Source organism: Nesoenas mayeri, assembly GCF_963082525.1.
Source record: "Nesoenas mayeri genome assembly, chromosome: 3".
NCBI classification, from domain to species: domain Eukaryota; kingdom Metazoa; phylum Chordata; class Aves; order Columbiformes; family Columbidae; genus Nesoenas; species Nesoenas mayeri.
In genome coordinates, this window is record NC_137544.1 from 86,786,706 (window position 1) to 86,804,783 (window position 18,078).

At 50.4% G+C, this 18,078-nt stretch overlaps 2 protein-coding genes across 13 annotated transcripts in view; one reads left to right on the plus strand and one right to left on the minus strand.

Moving 5' to 3' along the window:
- Window positions 1-7,033, minus strand: part of XPO5 (exportin 5) — a 29,570-nt gene extending 22,537 nt beyond the window's left edge. For 6 of the 11 annotated variants that reach the window (XR_013922031.1, XM_080342998.1, XM_080342996.1 and 3 more), the window contains exons 1-10: window positions 6,917-7,033; window positions 6,483-6,604; window positions 5,828-5,900; window positions 5,106-5,243; window positions 4,604-4,786; window positions 3,544-3,585; window positions 2,647-2,673; window positions 2,160-2,345; window positions 1,397-1,473; window positions 865-964 (exon numbers count right to left, since the gene is read on the minus strand). Coding sequence is in view for 10 of the 11 variants with exons in the window: in XM_080342998.1 (XP_080199124.1) it covers window positions 865-964; window positions 1,397-1,473; window positions 2,160-2,345; window positions 2,647-2,673; window positions 3,544-3,585; window positions 4,604-4,786; window positions 5,106-5,243; window positions 5,828-5,900; window positions 6,483-6,604; window positions 6,917-7,021 (1,053 nt within the window). In the remaining variant the exon portion in view is untranslated. Of the gene's footprint in view, window positions 1-864; window positions 965-1,396; window positions 1,474-2,159; window positions 2,346-2,646; window positions 2,674-3,543; window positions 3,586-4,603; window positions 4,787-5,105; window positions 5,244-5,827; window positions 6,018-6,482; window positions 6,605-6,916 lie in introns of those variants that run through there. The other 5 variants (XM_080343001.1, XM_080343000.1, XM_080342999.1 and 2 more) reach the window with 2 other exon arrangements.
- Window positions 7,034-7,274: 241 nt separating this feature from the next.
- Window positions 7,275-17,927, plus strand: POLH (DNA polymerase eta). Of its 2 annotated transcripts, XM_080342814.1 has the most exons (11): window positions 7,275-7,430; window positions 7,521-7,655; window positions 7,738-7,949; window positions 8,318-8,487; window positions 11,714-11,817; window positions 12,816-12,935; window positions 13,556-13,679; window positions 14,328-14,393; window positions 15,060-15,223; window positions 16,005-16,795; window positions 17,694-17,927. In XM_080342814.1, the coding sequence occupies exons 1-11, from the start codon at window positions 7,294-7,296 to the stop codon at window positions 17,702-17,704; spliced, it is 2,034 nt and encodes a 677-aa protein (XP_080198940.1). In that variant the 5' UTR covers window positions 7,275-7,293; the 3' UTR covers window positions 17,705-17,927. The 2 variants fall into 2 exon arrangements, with proteins under 2 accessions (XP_080198940.1, XP_080198939.1); XM_080342813.1 differs by lacking the exon at window positions 17,694-17,927 and having other exon boundaries at window positions 16,005-16,965.
- Window positions 17,928-18,078: the final 151 nt, after the last annotated feature.

The following is an 18,078-nucleotide window of genomic DNA, read 5'->3' on the forward strand; positions in this document are numbered from 1 at the left end:
TCTTACTGATAACTTTCTGGGAAGTTTGTTAGGAAAACAGGTCTTGCCTGGAGCCATAAATTCAAGGTTTTGCTGCACTTCAGTAACCATATAATTGAATCATAGAATGTCCTGAGTTGGAAGGGACCCACAAGGATCATCAAGTCCAACTCCTGTCCCTGCACAGGACAACCCCACAGTTCACACCATGAGGGCTTGTCTAGTCTCTTCTTGAACACTGTCAGGCTTGGGGCTGTGACACCTCCCTGGAGAGCCTGTTCCAGTGCTCCAGCACCCTCTGGGGGAAGAACCTTTTCCTCATGTCCAATCTAAACCTTGCCTGGCATAAGCACTGTGCTGAATGGAGGGAGCGGGAATTCAGCAACCAGCACAGTACACAAAGTATCGGTGTGCATCTTCATCTCAGCATTGATACAAAGCATCAGAAAAATCAACAGCAGGAACAAATCCTGTTTCTTCCTTCAGCTTGAGGGAATCTTGGTAGAACAAACAGGTATACTCTTTATGTTATTTTTAGCAGGGAAATTTAAAAGGCTTCCAACACAGCAATAATTTCCTGAAGTAGTTTTTCTGTAGCAGTAGACAGCAATCAACTTGAGCAATTTTCAATGAAGCTTCAGCATTTTACAGAGGTCATAGGAGATGATTCTTGATGACAGCAGAGGCCTGAAATCAGTCAGGGTCCCTCCATTCTACATTCTTATGAGCTGGCAAGATATCGTTACCCGACTTGCAAACAGAGACATTTCTGCCTTTTCCAAATGTGTGGAGAACCCTGGTCCTACCCTAGATCAGGGTTGCCTCACCCCCAAGCCCTAAAAACTAGCCTTGTCAGGGTTGCTGCTGGTATTAGCACAGACTTACTAGCAACGCACATAGCTGGCTGCCCAACGCGCACAAAACTTGGCAAAGTCTCTTCAAGAAAACATAGTGCTTCTCCACCAGGCCTTCTCCATCTGCTGTCCTGGGAGCGAGGGGAGAGAGAAAAACAGGATCACAGTTACTCACGCTGTAGGTACCAGGCACACTGCTATCTATCTTGTAGATAAAAAGAGACTAGAGCAATTTGATTTTATTGCAGTGGAATTTTCTTTGCTATTATCAAGTAGTACTGCTTTACTAGCGTCTAAAATCTCTGAAAGAGGCCCTCCTGATCAGTTTCAGGCTAAAAAGAAAGCTGGGGAAGCTGGGATATTTACACCACTTTGTCCTTTAATTAAGGAATTTGAAAAAACTCGCAGTTTTTCAGGTTTTGCAAAAGAAATGTTCAATTTTATTCTCTCCTAACCCAGCCCCAGCTTCCTGCAGTTAAGCAGCAATACCTTTTGCAAATCACATCTGTGAAGCCATTTGTATGCAGTTTTGTGTGAAATTACAGCAGCAGGATGGTACTCACTGGGCAGCGGAGAGAATGTAGTGCATGGCAACGTCTCCAAACAAGACCATCAGAGGCTTTCGATCCTCCAGCTTACCCTACATGTAAAATACACCAAATGTGTCAATTAGAACACAACTATTTATTCCCACCTACATAACTATTTATTTCCATCTGCAAGTGAAATCAGGAGATCTCCAGTTGTCCTTACATCTGGGGTGCAGCTTACAGTCCACAAATTATTTCAGCAAAAACTTGTCAAAAAATCTAATGTATTCCTGATCTCAAGAAATTTCCCCAAGCAATCTCAACACAGAAACTTTAAACCAAAAAACTGGCCCTGAGACATTAACTCTTCTTCACAGCACAGTGGCTAGTTAAAGCCAGCTGCTAAACACTCAGGTTTGACACTAAGCTGCTTGTGAACATAATGGTGAAATCACCTGTTTAGATCGTGCTGTCATTTCTCTGAGCTGCCGGATGACACAGCTGCTGACACTATTTGCCACTTCACAGTTGTAGAAAGTGGGGGAAAAAGTCAATGGGGACCTCCAACTTCAAAACTGCGAGAAGTGAGCACAGAAGTTGGAGAAGGTTCCAACAACTGCTGTATGTATTGTGCTGGCATGACATTCACGCTCAATATCACTCACAAAAGTGGCCAAATTTGAATTTTGTTTCTTAAATAAAAGTGCAAGTATATCACTGCTCAATCTGAAGATTTATACAGGAGAATAGGAGGAAAACAAAGGGGAGCCAGAGGAGCTGAGGAGGAAGAACTCACTTTCCTGCTGACAGCAATCAGGAGACACTCTGCTGCTCCTATTTGGAGCTCAGGCTCGTTTAGGAGCAGACACAACATCTCCAAGAGCTTGCAGTTGTCTGCTGTGACGTGGCTCAGGGCCACCCAGTCAATGTAGCCAGCCAAAGTGTTGAGTGCTGCTATCCCCACACGGCAGTTTGCCTGGGCCTGCAAACAGAGAGGAGGAGGCAAGAGGTCAGAGACACAGAGAAACACAAATTCCCATCTAAAGCCATCCACTTCCTAGGAGAACAGTACCAGGAACCACCCTGAGAGAGTGAGAGACTTGGACCCTTCTGCTGCCACCTCTCACTTCTCTCTTCTCAAGGAGCTTGTATTATGGGTGAACAAATCCATCTGTAAATGAGAACTGCAAGTAATAGACTCCGAAGCCTGGGAAAAGCCTAATTCTAAGTAATCTTAGTCTTACGAATCATTAATGCACTAACTCCCACATAGCTCCACTCACCTTTGTCTCCTGAGCCAGATCAGTTTTCTGCAAAAGAAAACAAGAGATGGTGGGTGAGCAACTGAAGCACACACTTGCACCCAGCCACTGCTGGACGTGCCTATTCTCCAGAATGCAGGCAGAAAGCAGCAGGTTCACAGAGCAGCTCCCTGGTGACAGAGGCCGCAACAGAGTCTGCTGCTCATGACATTGCCGTGGCCATCATAACCACCTCAGCAGCACCCTGCCAGGTAAGACACCAGGACTTGGAATTGCAAGTTAAGCCACAATTTCCTTCTCATCCAAAAGATGACACTCCAGTCAGCAGACACCAGGGAGACAGAGGCGACGAGAAGGAAAGGCATTTCTTTGCTTCCTGGAAGCTTCCAGGGAAGAAGGTTTTGACCTTTAAAAGCATCTTGCATCCAAAAGCCAGACTGTGAAAGATGCTGGTGGCTTTTACATCCTGAGATTGATGTCTGAAAATGGTTTGTCCATGTTCAGAAAGGCAGCTGGAGCGAGAGCCGAGGCAAGAGCTTACAGCTTGACTCCCAGCTCCAAACACTTGGTGCAAGCAGCGCATTGCTGCTGTTATAAAACAAGTCCCTCAGACACTCAGGTTTGATTTGTTTTTCAGATGCAAAGACACCACAAGTGTTTCTTTCTGCTGCAAGGCTTTGGTTTGGAAATTCTGTCCATCACTGTATTCAGTACAGTAGTTTTAAGTTAATCTGGTTGTATCCCAGACATCTAATAACTGAGCCAGCACACCAGAACTGCATACTTATTAGCACTGCAGACTACCGTGATCTTGGGGAAGTGTCCATCATTTCCCCCAGTCTCAGTGTGTAGACACGTAACTGAACACCCAACCCTCAAAATTTACCCTGTGCACAAACATCCCAAAGATCCGCTAACCTGTGGAGTGGTGAGGGCTTCTTGTTCCTGGGGTGCTCCAACCTTGCCAATCAGAAAGATTCCACCGTTAGCAGAAGCAGCCACACTTCAGAGCCTCAAGCATTGCAATTCAAACCTTACCTGGAAATGCATTTCAACCAGACTACAAAATGCACCAGGGTCTCCCACCCACCACCACGAACTGCACAGAGAACTGTCTGCTCTACAGGTGGCTTCGTTCAGCCTGCCAGTGCATCAGGAAAATGAACAGAAGTCAGGCAGGAGATGGGTTTTTTTTGCCTCACAGTTTCACACTTAGTGTAAATCTGGATTTTAATTCACAGGAAAAAAAGGAATAAGAGACACACCTAAACAACTTATTTCTACATTGATTTCTCAGTTTTGCTTCACTCCCAAATCCACTTCCTTCTCACAGGAAGAGACAGGGGTAGAGACTTGCCTTCACCTTCCACCTTGACCAACCCGCACATCTCTGACTCTATGTAAGAATTCAGGAACGAAGTCTCTTTACACAAAAAGGAAGAGCATTCCTCACAACTTGACAAAAAAGGGCTTCCTGATCTGAGCTCTTGGAGAAAAGGACCAGAGAGGCCCAGATGCAATACTGAGACATCAAAAACTCATGTGTTTTGGTGCATCACGACAAAGACACCACGGCAGCGTAAGAGAGCAGATGCAAACCCAGGACGGCATCTCTTTACTGCTGAGCGCTGCATAAATGACCCCAAATCTACCCATTTCTGCCACAACCACACCTTTCTTTTGCTGAGCCGTACACCCCTAGTGTCAGCGGAGCATTCCAACAGCACAGACAAGGTACGCACCCACGCAAGCCATTTACACTAGCAAATCCAAACTATCAACACTAACCCTGCCAACCTGGTGTGATCAGTCTCTCTGATCAGCACCAGCTCCCCAAGCCACAGCAGATCCCCACCTCCCTGCAACAGTGATGTATTTCACACAGTTTTTGCACTTGCTTCCCCAACAACTCACGAGTCGTACCCCGGTTCCTAAACACCTCCAGCACTGACTGAACCCAAGGAAAGGGGGCTCTTACCATGCGTCTGTACTTATTGACGTTCTGCTGCAGGGTAGTTAGTAGGAAGCTGAAGATCTTCTCCATGTTCTGGGTGAGGGTTTGCTGGATATCTCGTCGCCGTTGGGTAGGCAGAGTTTGAAAAGTCACCACATCCTCCGCCAAACGTAGGAGGATGAACATCACCAGTTCTGTCTGAGTTTCCTGATGTTCCAGAACGAAATACACTCCATCAGCACAGTTCAAACATTAAAATCACTAGAGGACAGCTCAGAGGTGCAGAGAGAAAATGAGCATGCATGAAGATACAGGTCACACCTTGGGAAAACAAGACAAGAGCATGGCATTCTCTCTCTGCTAAAATAATCTGCTAGAGTAACTTAATTTTACAAGGATTTTTGAGTCCATTATCAGCCTGTCTCAGCTGACCATGAGTCAGTCAGTCAGGCTTTCCTCAGGACGATGGAACACTGAAACCCACAATATGTGCAAGCAGAACAGAACAGACAGATGTGTTTCATACCCCTTGCTTGGAGAGAGTATCCAGCTCCTTTAGCATGTCAGGCCAGTGCTGAGGCCATTCACGCTTGATCATCTCCACCACAATGCGAGACAGAACACCCTTAATGTGACTTTCCTCCTCTAGAATACTTTGAGTTCCCTGTGATAAGAAAGGGGCAGTTACACAAACCCACAGACACAAGACGTGGGTTTCTCACCCAGGAGGCACAGTGGTTGCAAATGTTCCAAATAAAAAATAAAAAACAGAACCAACATTGGGTAGCTCTTCATCCCAGCTACCTGGGATGACACTCCTACCCTCCCAAGCACCTGTAGCCAGCAAACTCCAGGAACCAAAAGGATTTTCCTCAAAAGGTTACTTGGTCACAAGCACAATGACAGAGAAAACACAACTAATATAATGACTTGAGTATTGTTGCAAAAGACAAGAACATCCATATTTACTGAATTTCCTCCTACGAAAAGCAAAAGTACCTTATACATGTTATACAAGCCTCACAACTTCCTTCCCTGTGAGACGACATGGTCATCAACCTGACTACAAGACAGAGAAAGGCACTGGAACAACCAGGGATGCACAGCAAGAAAGTAACGAAATGCAGAATTGAATTTAGGTCCTCCGTGCTAACTAACTGGAGTCTTTTTTTCTTTTTCACTCCTTCTTTCTATCTTCAAGTGAAAGAACTGTGCTTCAGAAAAAAGTCTGGAGTAATAGGTACTTACATTGGATATGAGGCCCATGACATTGTTCTTTAGATAAACTTTTTCTAGGCGAGGCATATTGTTCCAGCGGAACCTGTTCAAAAGTTAAAAAAAAAAAAGACAGCAAGTCAAAACATTCAGAAAGATCTCTTGACTTCCCAACGAACTATCACTTCTTCACCTAAACTAGGAACACTACAGCTCACTGACTCTGCCAGTGCCCAACCCTTTAATGAAAAGGCTGAGTTAAAAAACTGCTGATAGCAAATCAGCATGCACCACTGAGGCCAACAGACATGAGAAGCAGCAGCAAAAGCACAAAGCACCAGGTCTGTAGAGGCGGCAGAGAGAGCAGAGTCTCAGAACTGAACTACTACAAAGCCTCTTTGTTAGCATGAGGCTAACGATGGAGAATGCTGCAAAGACCTACTGATAACCCTGCGCGCTTATTTACATCTTGCGATGTCAATGTGTCCTGGAGCTCGGTGAATTAACCTTCCCAAGCATTTTTAGAGAGCAGCACAGAGCAGGACAGCAGCCGTCCCGTGCTGCAGAGCAGATTCTCTGTGTCCTGAACGTGCCTCCCTGAAGCGGAAAGCCCCGAGGGGGCCCAGAGCCCGCGGCAGGGGCTGCATGGCCAGGGGCCGGCACCCTTCCCCGGGGCAGGGGACCGTACTTGACCACATGCTCCAGGATCTGCAGGCCGAAGTGCCGGACGATGGCCGTCTGCGTCTTCTCCGCGAGCTTCAGCCCGCAGGGCACGCAGATGGGACACTTCTCCTTGAACTCCTCGCAGAACTGGGAAAGAACCGCGGACAGGCACACGCGGTTAAAACGCGGGGGCGGGCACGGGGCGGCCGGTACCGGGGCGCTGGGCAGGGGGGCGCAGCCCCGGCTCCTGAGGGGCCCGCCGGGGAGATCCGCCCGGCCCCCTCGGCGCCGCGCAGGAGCAGCTCCCGCCGCCCTCCCCTGCTTCCCGACGGCTTCCAGCGCCTCGGGAGCCGCCTGGACACCCCCCATCACCCGCCGCGCCCGAGCGGGCCCCGGGGCCGTGCGGACGGGGCACCCGCGTGGCCGGAGCCCGGCGCCTCCCCTCCCCGGCCCGGGTACCTTTAGCGCCTCCAGGCGGTATCGCTGCGTGGAGGCCGGGTCCATGATCACCGTCACCGCCTTCACCAGCTGCTCGCAGAGGCTGCTCACCTGCTCGGCGGACATGGCGGCGCCGCCGGCCGGGCCCGCGCCACCGGCCACCGACGGGCGAGAGGAGGGGGCGGCCGGCACGCGGCGCACGCGCGGCACCGCGGCGCCTCTGCGCATGTGCCGCGGGGACGGAGCCGGCGGGGGGGAGCGCGCGTGCGCCGCGCGCCGTCACGGCGAGCCTTCCCCGGGAGAACTGCAACTCCCGGCGTGCCCCGCGCGGGGATGCGCTCCCGTGGGGCGGGGCCCACGGCCGGGCGGGAGGCGGCGGCGCCAGCGCCGGTCGGGACATGTCGCGGGGCCGGGAGCGCGTGGTGGCCCTGGTGGATATGGACTGCTTCTTCGTGCAGGTGGAGCAGCGCCTCGACCCGCAGCTGCGCGGCCGCCCCTGCGCCGTGGTGCAGTACAAAGAGTGGCAGGGCGGCGGGTAGGTGCCCGCGGCCGCGGCCCCTTCCACCCGCGGCCCCTTCCACCCGCGGCCGCGCCCTCCCTGCAGCCGCCGCCCGTGTCTTTGCAGGATCATCGCGGTGAGCTACGAGGCGCGCGCCTTCGGCGTGACCCGCGGGATGGGGGCGTCGGAGGCGCGGGCGCTGTGCCCCGAGCTGGCGCTGGCGCGGGTGCCCCAGGCGCGGGGCAAGGCTGATCTCACCCGGTGAGTGCGGCCGGGGGTGGGCGGTGGCGGGGGGAGCCTTTGCGCGGGGTGGCGCCTGAAGGCTGTGCCCGCCGCCCGGCAGGTACCGGGAGGCCAGCACCGAGGTGATGCAGGTGCTGTCGCGCTTCGCCGCCATCGAGCGGGCCAGCATCGACGAGGCGTACCTGGACCTGACGGGCAGCGCGCGGGAGCGGCTGCGGGCGCTGCAGGGGCGCCCCTTGGCGGCCGCCCTGCTGCCCACCACCTTCGTGCAGGGGCTGCCGGACGACCCCGGTCCCCAGCCCGGCGGGAAGGGTACGCACCGGACCGGCGACCCGCGGCGCTTCGGCCTCTTTGCGTACCGCGGCGCGAACGGCTTTTGCTTGGGGTCACACAAGGTGATGCTGCTCCCCCTGTGCCGTCCCTCCCCCGCTCCGTCACTCTTACCCCCCGTACATCAACAGATGGTGGGGTGCTGTGTGTCCCCCGAAGTGAAAGCGCGGTAAATGGGATCTCTGTTTTCCCCGCTGAATGGCTTTTAGGGTGCCTGCTTTTCCTCCTGGCTGTTGGCACGCAGATAGAGCAGCATGTGGCTGTTTCCCGTGGCTCCCTGATGCTGCCAGTCCCTTTGCTGGGCTCAGCAAGAAACGCCAACGTTGATCCCCTTTGTGTCCCTTTTCCAGAGGAGCTGCGGCAGCGTGGCTTGCAGGAGTGGCTGGCGTCATTGTCTTTTGATAACCCCGACTGTCCTGACCTGCAGCTCACCATGGGTGCAGTAATTGTGGAAGAAATGAGGGTGGCTGTGGAAGCAGCCACTGGATTCAGGTGTTCAGCTGGGATTTCACACAATAAGGTATGTGCAATACATCAGCTTGACTTCTTCTGAGTAGCAGAATCAGAACGTGCTGTAGATGGTCTTCCATGTACTCTTCTATGTCCTATGCAAGATGAGCTGAGCAGGGAATGCAGCCATATGTGAGCACGCTTTCAAGGAAATTATAGGACATCTGGGAAGGGGAAGAAATCTTTTCCCAGAGATGTGACTTACGCAGTCAGTGTTTAATTCATTTACTGTCTGGGTTCCTGGTGTACTCTAAGAAGTTAGCTCACTAGGAAGAGAAAGGTTTTAAGTCCCTGAAAAGAGTTTTCTTCGGGGAAAAGAAAAGAGCTTAAAACAGATCACCACCACCCCAAGTTTTAGGCAACGGTGGCTGTAGCCAGGGAATAGTTTTTTACTGACAAAAATTTCCAGCGACTTGGAGAAAAAAAATACTAGCTTGGTGGCGCTGAGGTGAGTTGGGTTGCTTTTCCTCTTTATGGTCAGTCAGTCTTTACCCCCTTGTTTGCTGTATTTTGGGTGATGCTCAGCCAGCTGCTGAGAGCAGCCACAGGAGCACTTGGTGCATGACAGCAGCTGCAGAAACAAACGGACTTTGATGCTGCAGCTATAGAGGGTTTCCTGCTGGGTGAAATGCAGAGTGGTTTACTGAGAGCACCTAGCACTTATTTCAACCTTTGCAGAAAAGATTGGTACCTATAGAGCACTATAGTGTGTTCTGCACAGCCATATGTAGGCTTCTGATGTGGTAATCTTTGCATTTTGCTTGCTAGTATAGATATACAGTTCTTCAGGGATAGCACAGTACGTCATCATTTCCTTGCTTCTTTTAAAACAAAGAAATAAGAATGCTGGCATAGAAACTTAATGGAAGCTGGGAGAAGCTGTAGGGATAGCAGGAATGTTCTCTGTTATTATTGGTTAAAGAGAGCAAAAAAGCAAGTTGAACATCCCTTTCACTGGAAATTTCTGTACCAGTGATCTTCCTCAGCTGTCCCTGCATCATAGTCTGCTCAAGGTGATCCTGTGCAGAACTAGCTCCAGTACCTGTGTATTGCTGGTAATAGTTTCAGTTGCTTCTGCAGCAGTCTAAGATGAAATGTGTCTCCCTTAAGATCCAAAGCATCCATTTAGTCTTTATCCTATTTCTGTTTTGGTCAGAGCCTGCATTTTTGAAGTCATAACTGTACAGATGAGCCCCTTTTGCAAAGAACAGAAGAGGTAGTAGGTGCTCTCAGCAAACAACTCTGCATTTCACCCAGCAGGAAACCCTCTATAGCTGCAGCATCAAAGTCCGTTTGTTTCTGCAGCTGCTGTCATGCACCAAGTGCTCCTGTGGCTGCTCTCAGCAGCTGGCTGAGCATCACCCAAAATATAGCAAACAGGGGGGTAAAGACTGACTGACCACAGAGGAAAAGCAACCTGACTCACCTCAGTGCACCAAACTGGTATTCTTCCTCCAAGTCACTGGGAATTAAAAACCATTCTCTTGCTACAGCCACTGTTGCCTAAAACTCAAGTTTACCTGATTTGAGCTCTATTTTTTCCTGAAGAAAACTCTCCTGAGGGACTTTTCTTCCTAGTGAGCTAACTTGTTCACAGTCCACCAGAACCCAGCTGATAAATGAGACTAAATAAATGAGACAACAGCATGGTTTTGTCAAGAACCACTTGTGCCTAACTCATTTATGTGACCCCTTGACAGTGTGAGTGGCCTAATGTACACAGGAAACTGCAGATGTGAGGTATTTACCTTAAGGTTTCTAATGCACCTCGCTCTGAGTTGCATAAGCCGAAGATGAAACCCTAGCAAAACACGACATGACTGAGGTTGTCTGAAAGGTGTGTGTCTAGCTGAAGAAAACATTATTGTTTTCCATAAGAATTTTGCTCAATGACTTACATGGAAATTGGGATGTTTAGAGTGGGATCCTGGGGGTCTCTCTGAGATGCGCTTGAAGCCAATATTTTCAAGGAAGCCTGTAGAGAGGGAACAGTTGTAGGTATTCAGGTGATGCTAAGCACAGATGGGGCTAAGGGCCCAGGCTGTGAGAGTTCTGGGTGGTGAAACTGGAGATGAAAACTCTGGGCTTACAAAAGCCCAGAAACAGACTGAAATCACTAAGCAGTGCTTCTTATGCTCCTCACTGACTGTTTTAGTGGTTTATAGGAAAAAAGCAACCAGCAGGCTTTTTGGCTAAGTCATAGTAAGTCAAGATGTAGCCTGGAGTTACTTGTGGCCAAGCAGCAGGATGAGTCAGTAATGTGAGTGCTCTGGTAGAAATAGCCAGTCCTGTTTCAGCATGTGCAAATTGGAGAAGGTGTCAGAAAAAGTAAATTATTTCTCCCTGTGAAATCAGTGATTGGTTGAGCTTGCAGCACTTGACTTTATGAACAGTGCAGATAAACTTAGAAAAGTCTCCAGTGAAAGAATAACAATAACTAGACATCTGGAAAATGACTAGATATGAAAAGTTGAAGGAAAGGTATCTACTTTATGTAGAAAAGAGTGGGAATGCATGTAAGCCTGTAAAACAGGCTGTTAATAAAGATCATAGCTCAACAGGCAGGAAGGAAATTTTCCTTAGTTATAGGAGGTAAAGCAGTGAAAGAGGGAATTATTACATTTGTTTAAAAAAAGAACAAAACACACAGCTAAATTTATTTCAGGCTGGTCTGTGTATTCTTGATACTGTAGATTAGAGTGGGAGGGGAAGCTATATAGCAGATAGGCTAGAGAATCCCTTCCAGGCCAGCATTTCTGTATTTTGCAGATTTGCTTTTGCAGCTTTATCCTGCTGTGGACCTCACAGAGAGAAGATTAAAATAGTGACATTGAGAAAAAGCAAGACAAACATAGAAGATGAAGGAGCAAGACATAGTGAGAGAAGTAGCCTGGGGAGGATTACAGGAAGCTCTAGCATGCTTGCCTGATGAAAACTAATCCAACCAGAGCAGGTGATAGACCCAGATCCCCCAAGCTGCCTGGAGCAGGAGTCCATCCCTTTGCAGAACCAGAAGTCTGGAAGCAGCAGTGCTTTCAGAGCACCCAGCCAGTTTGTGCCAGGTCCCAAGGTGGGTGGTACCTGGGGGCAAGCAATGGTGCAACCTGCATGTCCTTTCTTGCAGCTATTCCAAAGGCAGCCTTTAGAGGTGATACAGCAGGAGCTGTTAGGTTGAGCCACAATAGAGCCGGTGCAGAGTTTGTAATAACGGGTTTCCACTCTCCTCTGTGTTACAGACACTGGCAAAACTGGCCTGTGGGTTAAACAAGCCCAACCGCCAGACACTCATATCTTCACGATTTGTCCCGCAGCTCTTCAGCCAACTGCCCGTCAGCAACATGTAAGTACTGGGGAGCTGCCAGCTTTTGTGCAGCTTGGGGCTCAGGCTGAGCTGCTCTGTGGCAAGAGCACATATTTGAAGTGCTGGTGCTGTGCTTCTGCAATCCAGATTTTTATCAGGAAGAGAGCCCTGTTTGTCTTTGTTGTTGTGGTACTTGCTTCTCTTGGTTTGTCATCATTGCTTGTGTGAGCAGAACTAAAGTGACTTGGGGGTAGGAAACTGCTCCTGGCCAACTCAGCAGAGAGCAATTTGATGCTAATTGATAGCAACAAGCAAAGGCTTTCAACTCCACAGCTCATCAATGCTTGCAAGAAAGGGAAAGGAAGTCCTGCCAGTAATCCCTCACAGCTGTGAGTGGCAGTTCAGGGGGAGCTGCAGCCTGCTGGTGCAGGGACCCCCATGGAAGAGGCCACTAACATCCTCTGGGCAGCCCTTCCCTCAGTAGAGCTGTGCTCAGGATGACCGCTGGGGTCCGCAGGTATAAGCTGGAGCAACTGTGGGGAAGGTGGCTGTAGCGGTGCCCCAGCATGAGCGACAGAGCTGTGTTCTCAGAGAGCAGATGTGCTTTGGTTTTGAACATCTGCACTATGCCCAAGTACTTTCTCTGGTGTGAGGAAGAGTTGCCAGCACCTTTGCTCCAGAGGAATGGAACCCTGGTCCTCCTTTCATCTCGAGATGAGGAGATAGGTGGAGAATGGTCCTGTCTGTGTAGCAGGAAGCAGGGAGCCTGTGAGCCATTTTTCAGAGCATGGCTTGAGATCAAGATGGAGCTGAGGGAGATGCACTGAAACTTGGTGAGCCAAGGAGCAGTTCTCACTGCAACTCCTGTGTGCCTTTCCACAAGCAAAAGAGCTATTATGTACCACCAAGTGCTCTCTTTTGTCCTACTATTTTCTGACTGCTTCTAGCACTCCTGAACTAGGGGGAGCTGCTGCATAAAGATTTGGCATAATCTCCATGTGATACTTCATTTGTGTTTCTCTCTTTCTCTGCTGTAGCCGTAACCTGGGAGGCAAGCTTGGCACTGCCATCACAGACATCCTGGGAGTGGAATACATCGGGGAGCTGACACGGTTCAGTGAGACAGAGCTCCAGACTCACTTTGGAGACAAAACTGGGTAATGATAAACCACTCACGACAACTTGGCTCTTGGCAGGAACTAAGACTTCCTTTTGGTCACAGGTTGTTCTGCTGTGATTAGGATGGCTGGAAGGTAAAACTTGAGTGACATCTTTGAGAAGCATTGGTCTGGCAGGCCTACAAACAGGTTTCCAGTCTTGTCTGCTCCCAGGCACCTTCCACAGGATAATATTTTGCCTGTCAGCCAGCTCCTCTGCCTTCCTCCACAGCGTGTAAAGATGGGCCAAGCCGTGGAAGGGCTCCCTGCAGGCTTGGAAGCAGGCAGGCCTAACAGCCTCATTACAGAGGAAATTATAAGGCTGGACTGGAGCCTGAAACACCACTTCTGGGCCCAGGGCAGCGTCTGAGGTGCCCTGCAGACTGCTGAACTCTTGCCACTTCAGGAGAAGAGGCAGAGGAGTTGTGCTGACAGGCAGTTGTGGCCTGAAGGAAGCCTGCCTGTTCAGCTGTGGCTGCAACTGCAGAGGTGGGGATGAGAGGCAGAGTCACAGCGTGCACAGAGCTGAAAGCATGGCTCAGCAGAAGGCTGACTTGCTGCCCAGCGATGCCTGCCTGTCTGTGGCTGCCTTCACCTCCTGCTTCCTCTGTGGCTTTCAGGTCTTGGCTGTATAACTTGTGCAGAGGAATTGAAGATGAACCTGTCAAAAACCGGTACCTGCCTCAGTCCATTGGCTGCAGCAAGAACTTCCCTGGGAGGTCAGCCCTGGCCACACAGAAGGAGGTAAAAGAAGCCTACACCTAGCACAAGGCATGGCCTTTTCACTGAAGAGAACACTATAAGATGAGACTAGCTTGCAAAACTGCTGATTTTTTGTGCCACGGTGTCCTAAAATTCAGCCTAGGGGGCTCAGTGCAAGGAGGTGATTTGGGGAAACTGGGGAAATCCCTGTTTGACAGAAATGCATTGACAAACTCCTGCACAAAGAGGTCCAACCTTGGTGTAATTTCCATGAGGGAAACTGTGGGCTTGTATTGTTCAAAAGGTATTCATGGTGCCAAGATTCAGGGACTTGGTTGCTAGAAAGAAGGTAGCTAACCCAAAGAAAGAGGGAGAGTGCACCTTACCTGTTAGCTTGGGAGAGGTTCCCACAGAGCTGTAGGGAGACACCAAGAGAGATCCAGGGCAGGGGGCCCAGATTACTTGGCAAAATCTAGCACTAATGCTGCAGGACCTGTGTGGTATCTACAGTGCCCTCCCTCCAGTGTCCAATTTCTCCAGGAGTACTCAAGACATGAGGCCTTGTGATAGTCTGTGTCCATCCCAGTCTGATCCCTCTCCAGCACTGCCCCATGCACAGAGTGTTGCTCTGGGCTGGGGGCAGTGCTGGGAGCAGAGGCCCAACCTGTCTGTTACCACTGTCTTGTCCAGGTGCAACACTGGCTCCTGCAGCTGGCCTTGGAGCTGGAATCCAGACTGATCAAGGACAGGAGCCAGGTAAGGAGGGGGTGGCAGGGGGACAGCCTTTTCCCTGCTGGCTGTCAGGAAACCATACAGCATGTTTGCACTGAGAGCTGTTTGCAGGAGGCTGAGGGTGGTGTGTGGTTGGGAAGAAAATCTGCTCGCCCTGAAATGTGTGCCTATGTGTTGAGGTGCCCCAAAAAAGAGGTGTGCAGGAGCCTGGCCAGGAAGGATGGTTTTGCCCCACAACACAGCAGGGCTAAGGATGGTCCTTGTCCCATGCTTTAGGATGCAGGGACCTGAAAGCGATCACACCATCTCTCTTTCAAGCCCTTTGCTGATGTAGCTCTGCCTGTGCTGTAGGCTGTAAGAGGAAGTGATATGCTCAAATCCAGACAGCAGACTGCAGACCAGGGTGAGGTTTATCTGCAAGCTTCATCACTGCAGGGAGGGCATAAAAAGGTGCACAACTGTCTTTTGAGGAAAATAAGGACTAACTGCTTTCCATCCTGCATGGCACAAGCGCTTGCTGTCCTGTATGTCATCCCCTGGAGATCAGGCCAGGCAGGACAAGCTGCCACTTGTCACATAGCGTCATTGGGAGGTGGTAGCTGATAAGCACAAGGTTCTGGGCAGCAAGGCCATCTCCTTGGCTTTTCCTGCTGGTTTTGCTTGAAACACAACTACCTCTTCTCTCTACAGAACCACCGAGTGGCCAAGCAGCTGATGGTGGTCATCCGCATGGAGGGAGACACCCGGGTGTCACGCCATTGTGCTCTGACGCGCTATGATGCCCAGAAGATTTGCAATGATGCCTTTGCCCTCATCCAAACCTGCAACATGGCTGGGGCTCACCAGGCAGCCTGGTGAGTGTAGAAGGGGTGTTTGTGTGATGGTTGGGGGTTGCTCTGCTGCAGGGGCTGCAGGATGAGCCGGGGACCTTACAGAAAGGAATGATAGTATTATGCTGACTGGTAGGAAAAGCCACCTTGCCCCACATCTGGCCAGAGCCTTCTCAATTCCATACTTGGAGCTGATTGTTACTGGCAGAGGGGTGTCCAGCTGGAGCGAGGCAGTCTTTGCCTTCCTGGGCTGGAGAAACTAGTGACGCCTTGTTCTCCTCCCCTAAGGACAAACGTGCTTTTTGGGAGGACACCATCGGGGCAGGAAGGATCACTAAGGTGCGCAAGCTCCTGTACTCAACGTTACTTCCTTCCTCCTGCTCTGCAGTGAGGCTGAGGCATAGCTAAGGCATGGAAGTCCTGTCTGTTAGGCTCTGACAAGGCTGCTGCTCCCCTAAGGCCCTCTCACCTTGCCTGGGATTCTCACAGTAGCTCCAGCCTGTGGTGGACTGAAAGTCCAGGCTGGCAGCTGGCTGCCCCTGCTCCAGTGCCCATTCCTTTGGGAAATGCTGTTCTGCAAAGAGGTTTTCTGCTCTGCCGAATGCAGCCTGCTGTGTCGGTGAGACTGTTCTGGAGATAGCAATGCTAACGTTTTGTCAGAGGAAGCATCTCTCTCATCCCTTGCCAGATACCCAGAGTGCAATTCCCCTATCTGTGAACATTTTATGTTGCTTAAAGTCTTACCTTGAAAGACTTCTTGCTTCCCAGGCTGGTGTCTGAGTTGATGTTGGTCTGTCCTTTGCAGGTCTCCACCGCTCATATCGGTGCTTCTCTCAGCAAACAAGTTCTCAGAGCCTGCCACGCTCCTCTCTGCAGGCATCGCCACCTTCCTGACGAATGATGCCCAGCCTGATGGCACTGCCACTGCCAGCCAAAACAGCACATCTTCTAAGAGGCCCAGGGTCAAGTTCTTCAGGAGTCCAAGCAAAGAGCTTAGGCAGAAGCCAGCTAACGCTATTGAGTCATTCTTCCAAAAGGCGGCAGAAAGGCAGCAGTCACAGACAGTGGCAGCAACCAGCCTACCTGCCGCTACTGCTGCAGAGCCACCTGTACCCAGCTCACCAGAGCACCAAGGGACAGATGGCGTTGGACTTGCCTCTGTGCAGCGTGACCTGGAATCCCCTGTGAAGCAGAGTCCTAGAGATGGGAGCCCTACTTCTCCTTACAAGAGGCTTCCCTGTGAAAAGTCGCTGTCTGATGCTATGCAAACACCTTCAACTCCACCCGGCTCCATGACCTTTCTGAAATTAGAGCCAGCTATGGAGGGAAGTGACCAGAATTTACCACCCTCTCCAGAGCTTGCCCTGCTCCCTCCTGCCTCGCCAGGGGACCAGCAGCACTGTGAGAAGTGTGGCCAGCTCGTGCTGGTGTGGGAGTTCCCGGAGCACATGGACTACCACTTTGCTCTGGAGCTGCAAAGCTCCTTCCTAGAGCCCAGTGCTCCCACAGCTTCAGCACCAGCTCCCAGGTCTCCTGCCAAGGCAAAGAACAAGCCCAAGACTCCAGCAGGATCTAGTGCAAAATGCCCCAGAGAAGGTGTGACAAGAACTTTAGACTTTTTCTTCAAGCGTTTACCTCCTTAACTCCCAGCCATGCTAGGAGTTTTTAGATAATCAGTGCTTTTTAAAGAATCAGTGTTTCTAAATACATTCAAAAGTTTTTATACTGCCTGTCAGGTTTTAATGCAGAAAAAACAAATAAATTATCTCTACCCCAAGTCTAAGAAGAACTGGAAGTCTTGAATTGCATGTGATGCTGGATGTACTCTGTTTAGCTGCTGGCAGCGAGCCTGCCTCTGCCTGCTTGATGCTACCAGCAGCTGCTTCGTACTCTCGCCTGTAGCTCCTGCCATGGATATTTCTATAGCATATAGTAATTCTGTTCCTACAGCTGTTTCTGCTGTAAAAATGGGCAGTGTATCCTGCTTTTTATGTATGTGGCTTATCCAAGGGAATCTCCAGCCAAGTCTAGGCTTGAACCCCTATCCAGTCACTTAGTAGGAAGACTTCATCTCATGGTGGTTCTCCTCTGGCTGCAGTTGCAGGCCTTGCCCTTACTGTATAACTTATAAGCCCTGTGGTTCCTTCTCCCCTCTCTACCTGGTAGACACTGATTTTTATCCCCCCTTGGCCTCAAGGTTTTCGTTAGAGACAGCCTGGCAATTCCCTGTGTAGCAGGCCTTAGCATGATGCTTATCATCAGCTCTGGAGTGCATGGGAAAGGCTGATCCTGTCAAATGAGATCGGAGGAAGCTGGAGCTGCAGCAGCATACTTGTTGGTGGGATTATTGAAATTGCAACACTAGTTCCTGATAATTGCTATTGATACATAAACAGTCCACTGCTAGAGTCTTTAGAGAAGGGATGTCACACAGCTCTCTGTGAAAGCTTTACTCCATTACAGCGTGTATAACCACATTTTTCCTCCTTCCCAGACTCCTGGTGATACAACATGCAACTTGATGACAGGTATCTGTTGTGATTGTGCTCTGCTAAATAACTTCTTCAGCTCTCTGGGCCACAGTTCACATCAGAGTTGCTACCCCAGTGCTCCACAATGTTCAACAGAGCCAACAAAGCAGAATATCATAGAGGTATGAGACTGGCTCCAGGGCAAGAGAGGAGCTTGCCCTCAGCTGCCTGGCAGGGCTCAACTCCCTAATACACCACTGCCTGCAACCTGCTGGCCTCTTTCCAGAAGTGCTGCTGCCAATAATTTGAACTCAGCTTTAGGACTGGGGGGGTGGTGTGGGTGGTGTGTGTGTGTGTGTGTGGAGGAACCTGCCACGTCAAGGCAGTGCTGGGTGGAGTTTGGAAACG

Coding starts and splice junctions, on each gene's coding strand:
- POLH (XM_080342813.1), top strand. CDS start 7,294: ATGTCGCGGGGCCGGGAGCGCGTGGTGGCCCTGGTGGATATGGACTGC. Junction 7,656..7,737: donor GGCAAGGCTGATCTCACCCG/GTGAGTGCGGCC, acceptor GCCGCCCGGCAG/GTACCGGGAGGCCAGCACCG. Junction 7,950..8,317: donor TCCCCAGCCCGGCGGGAAGG/GTACGCACCGGA, acceptor TCCCTTTTCCAG/AGGAGCTGCGGCAGCGTGGC.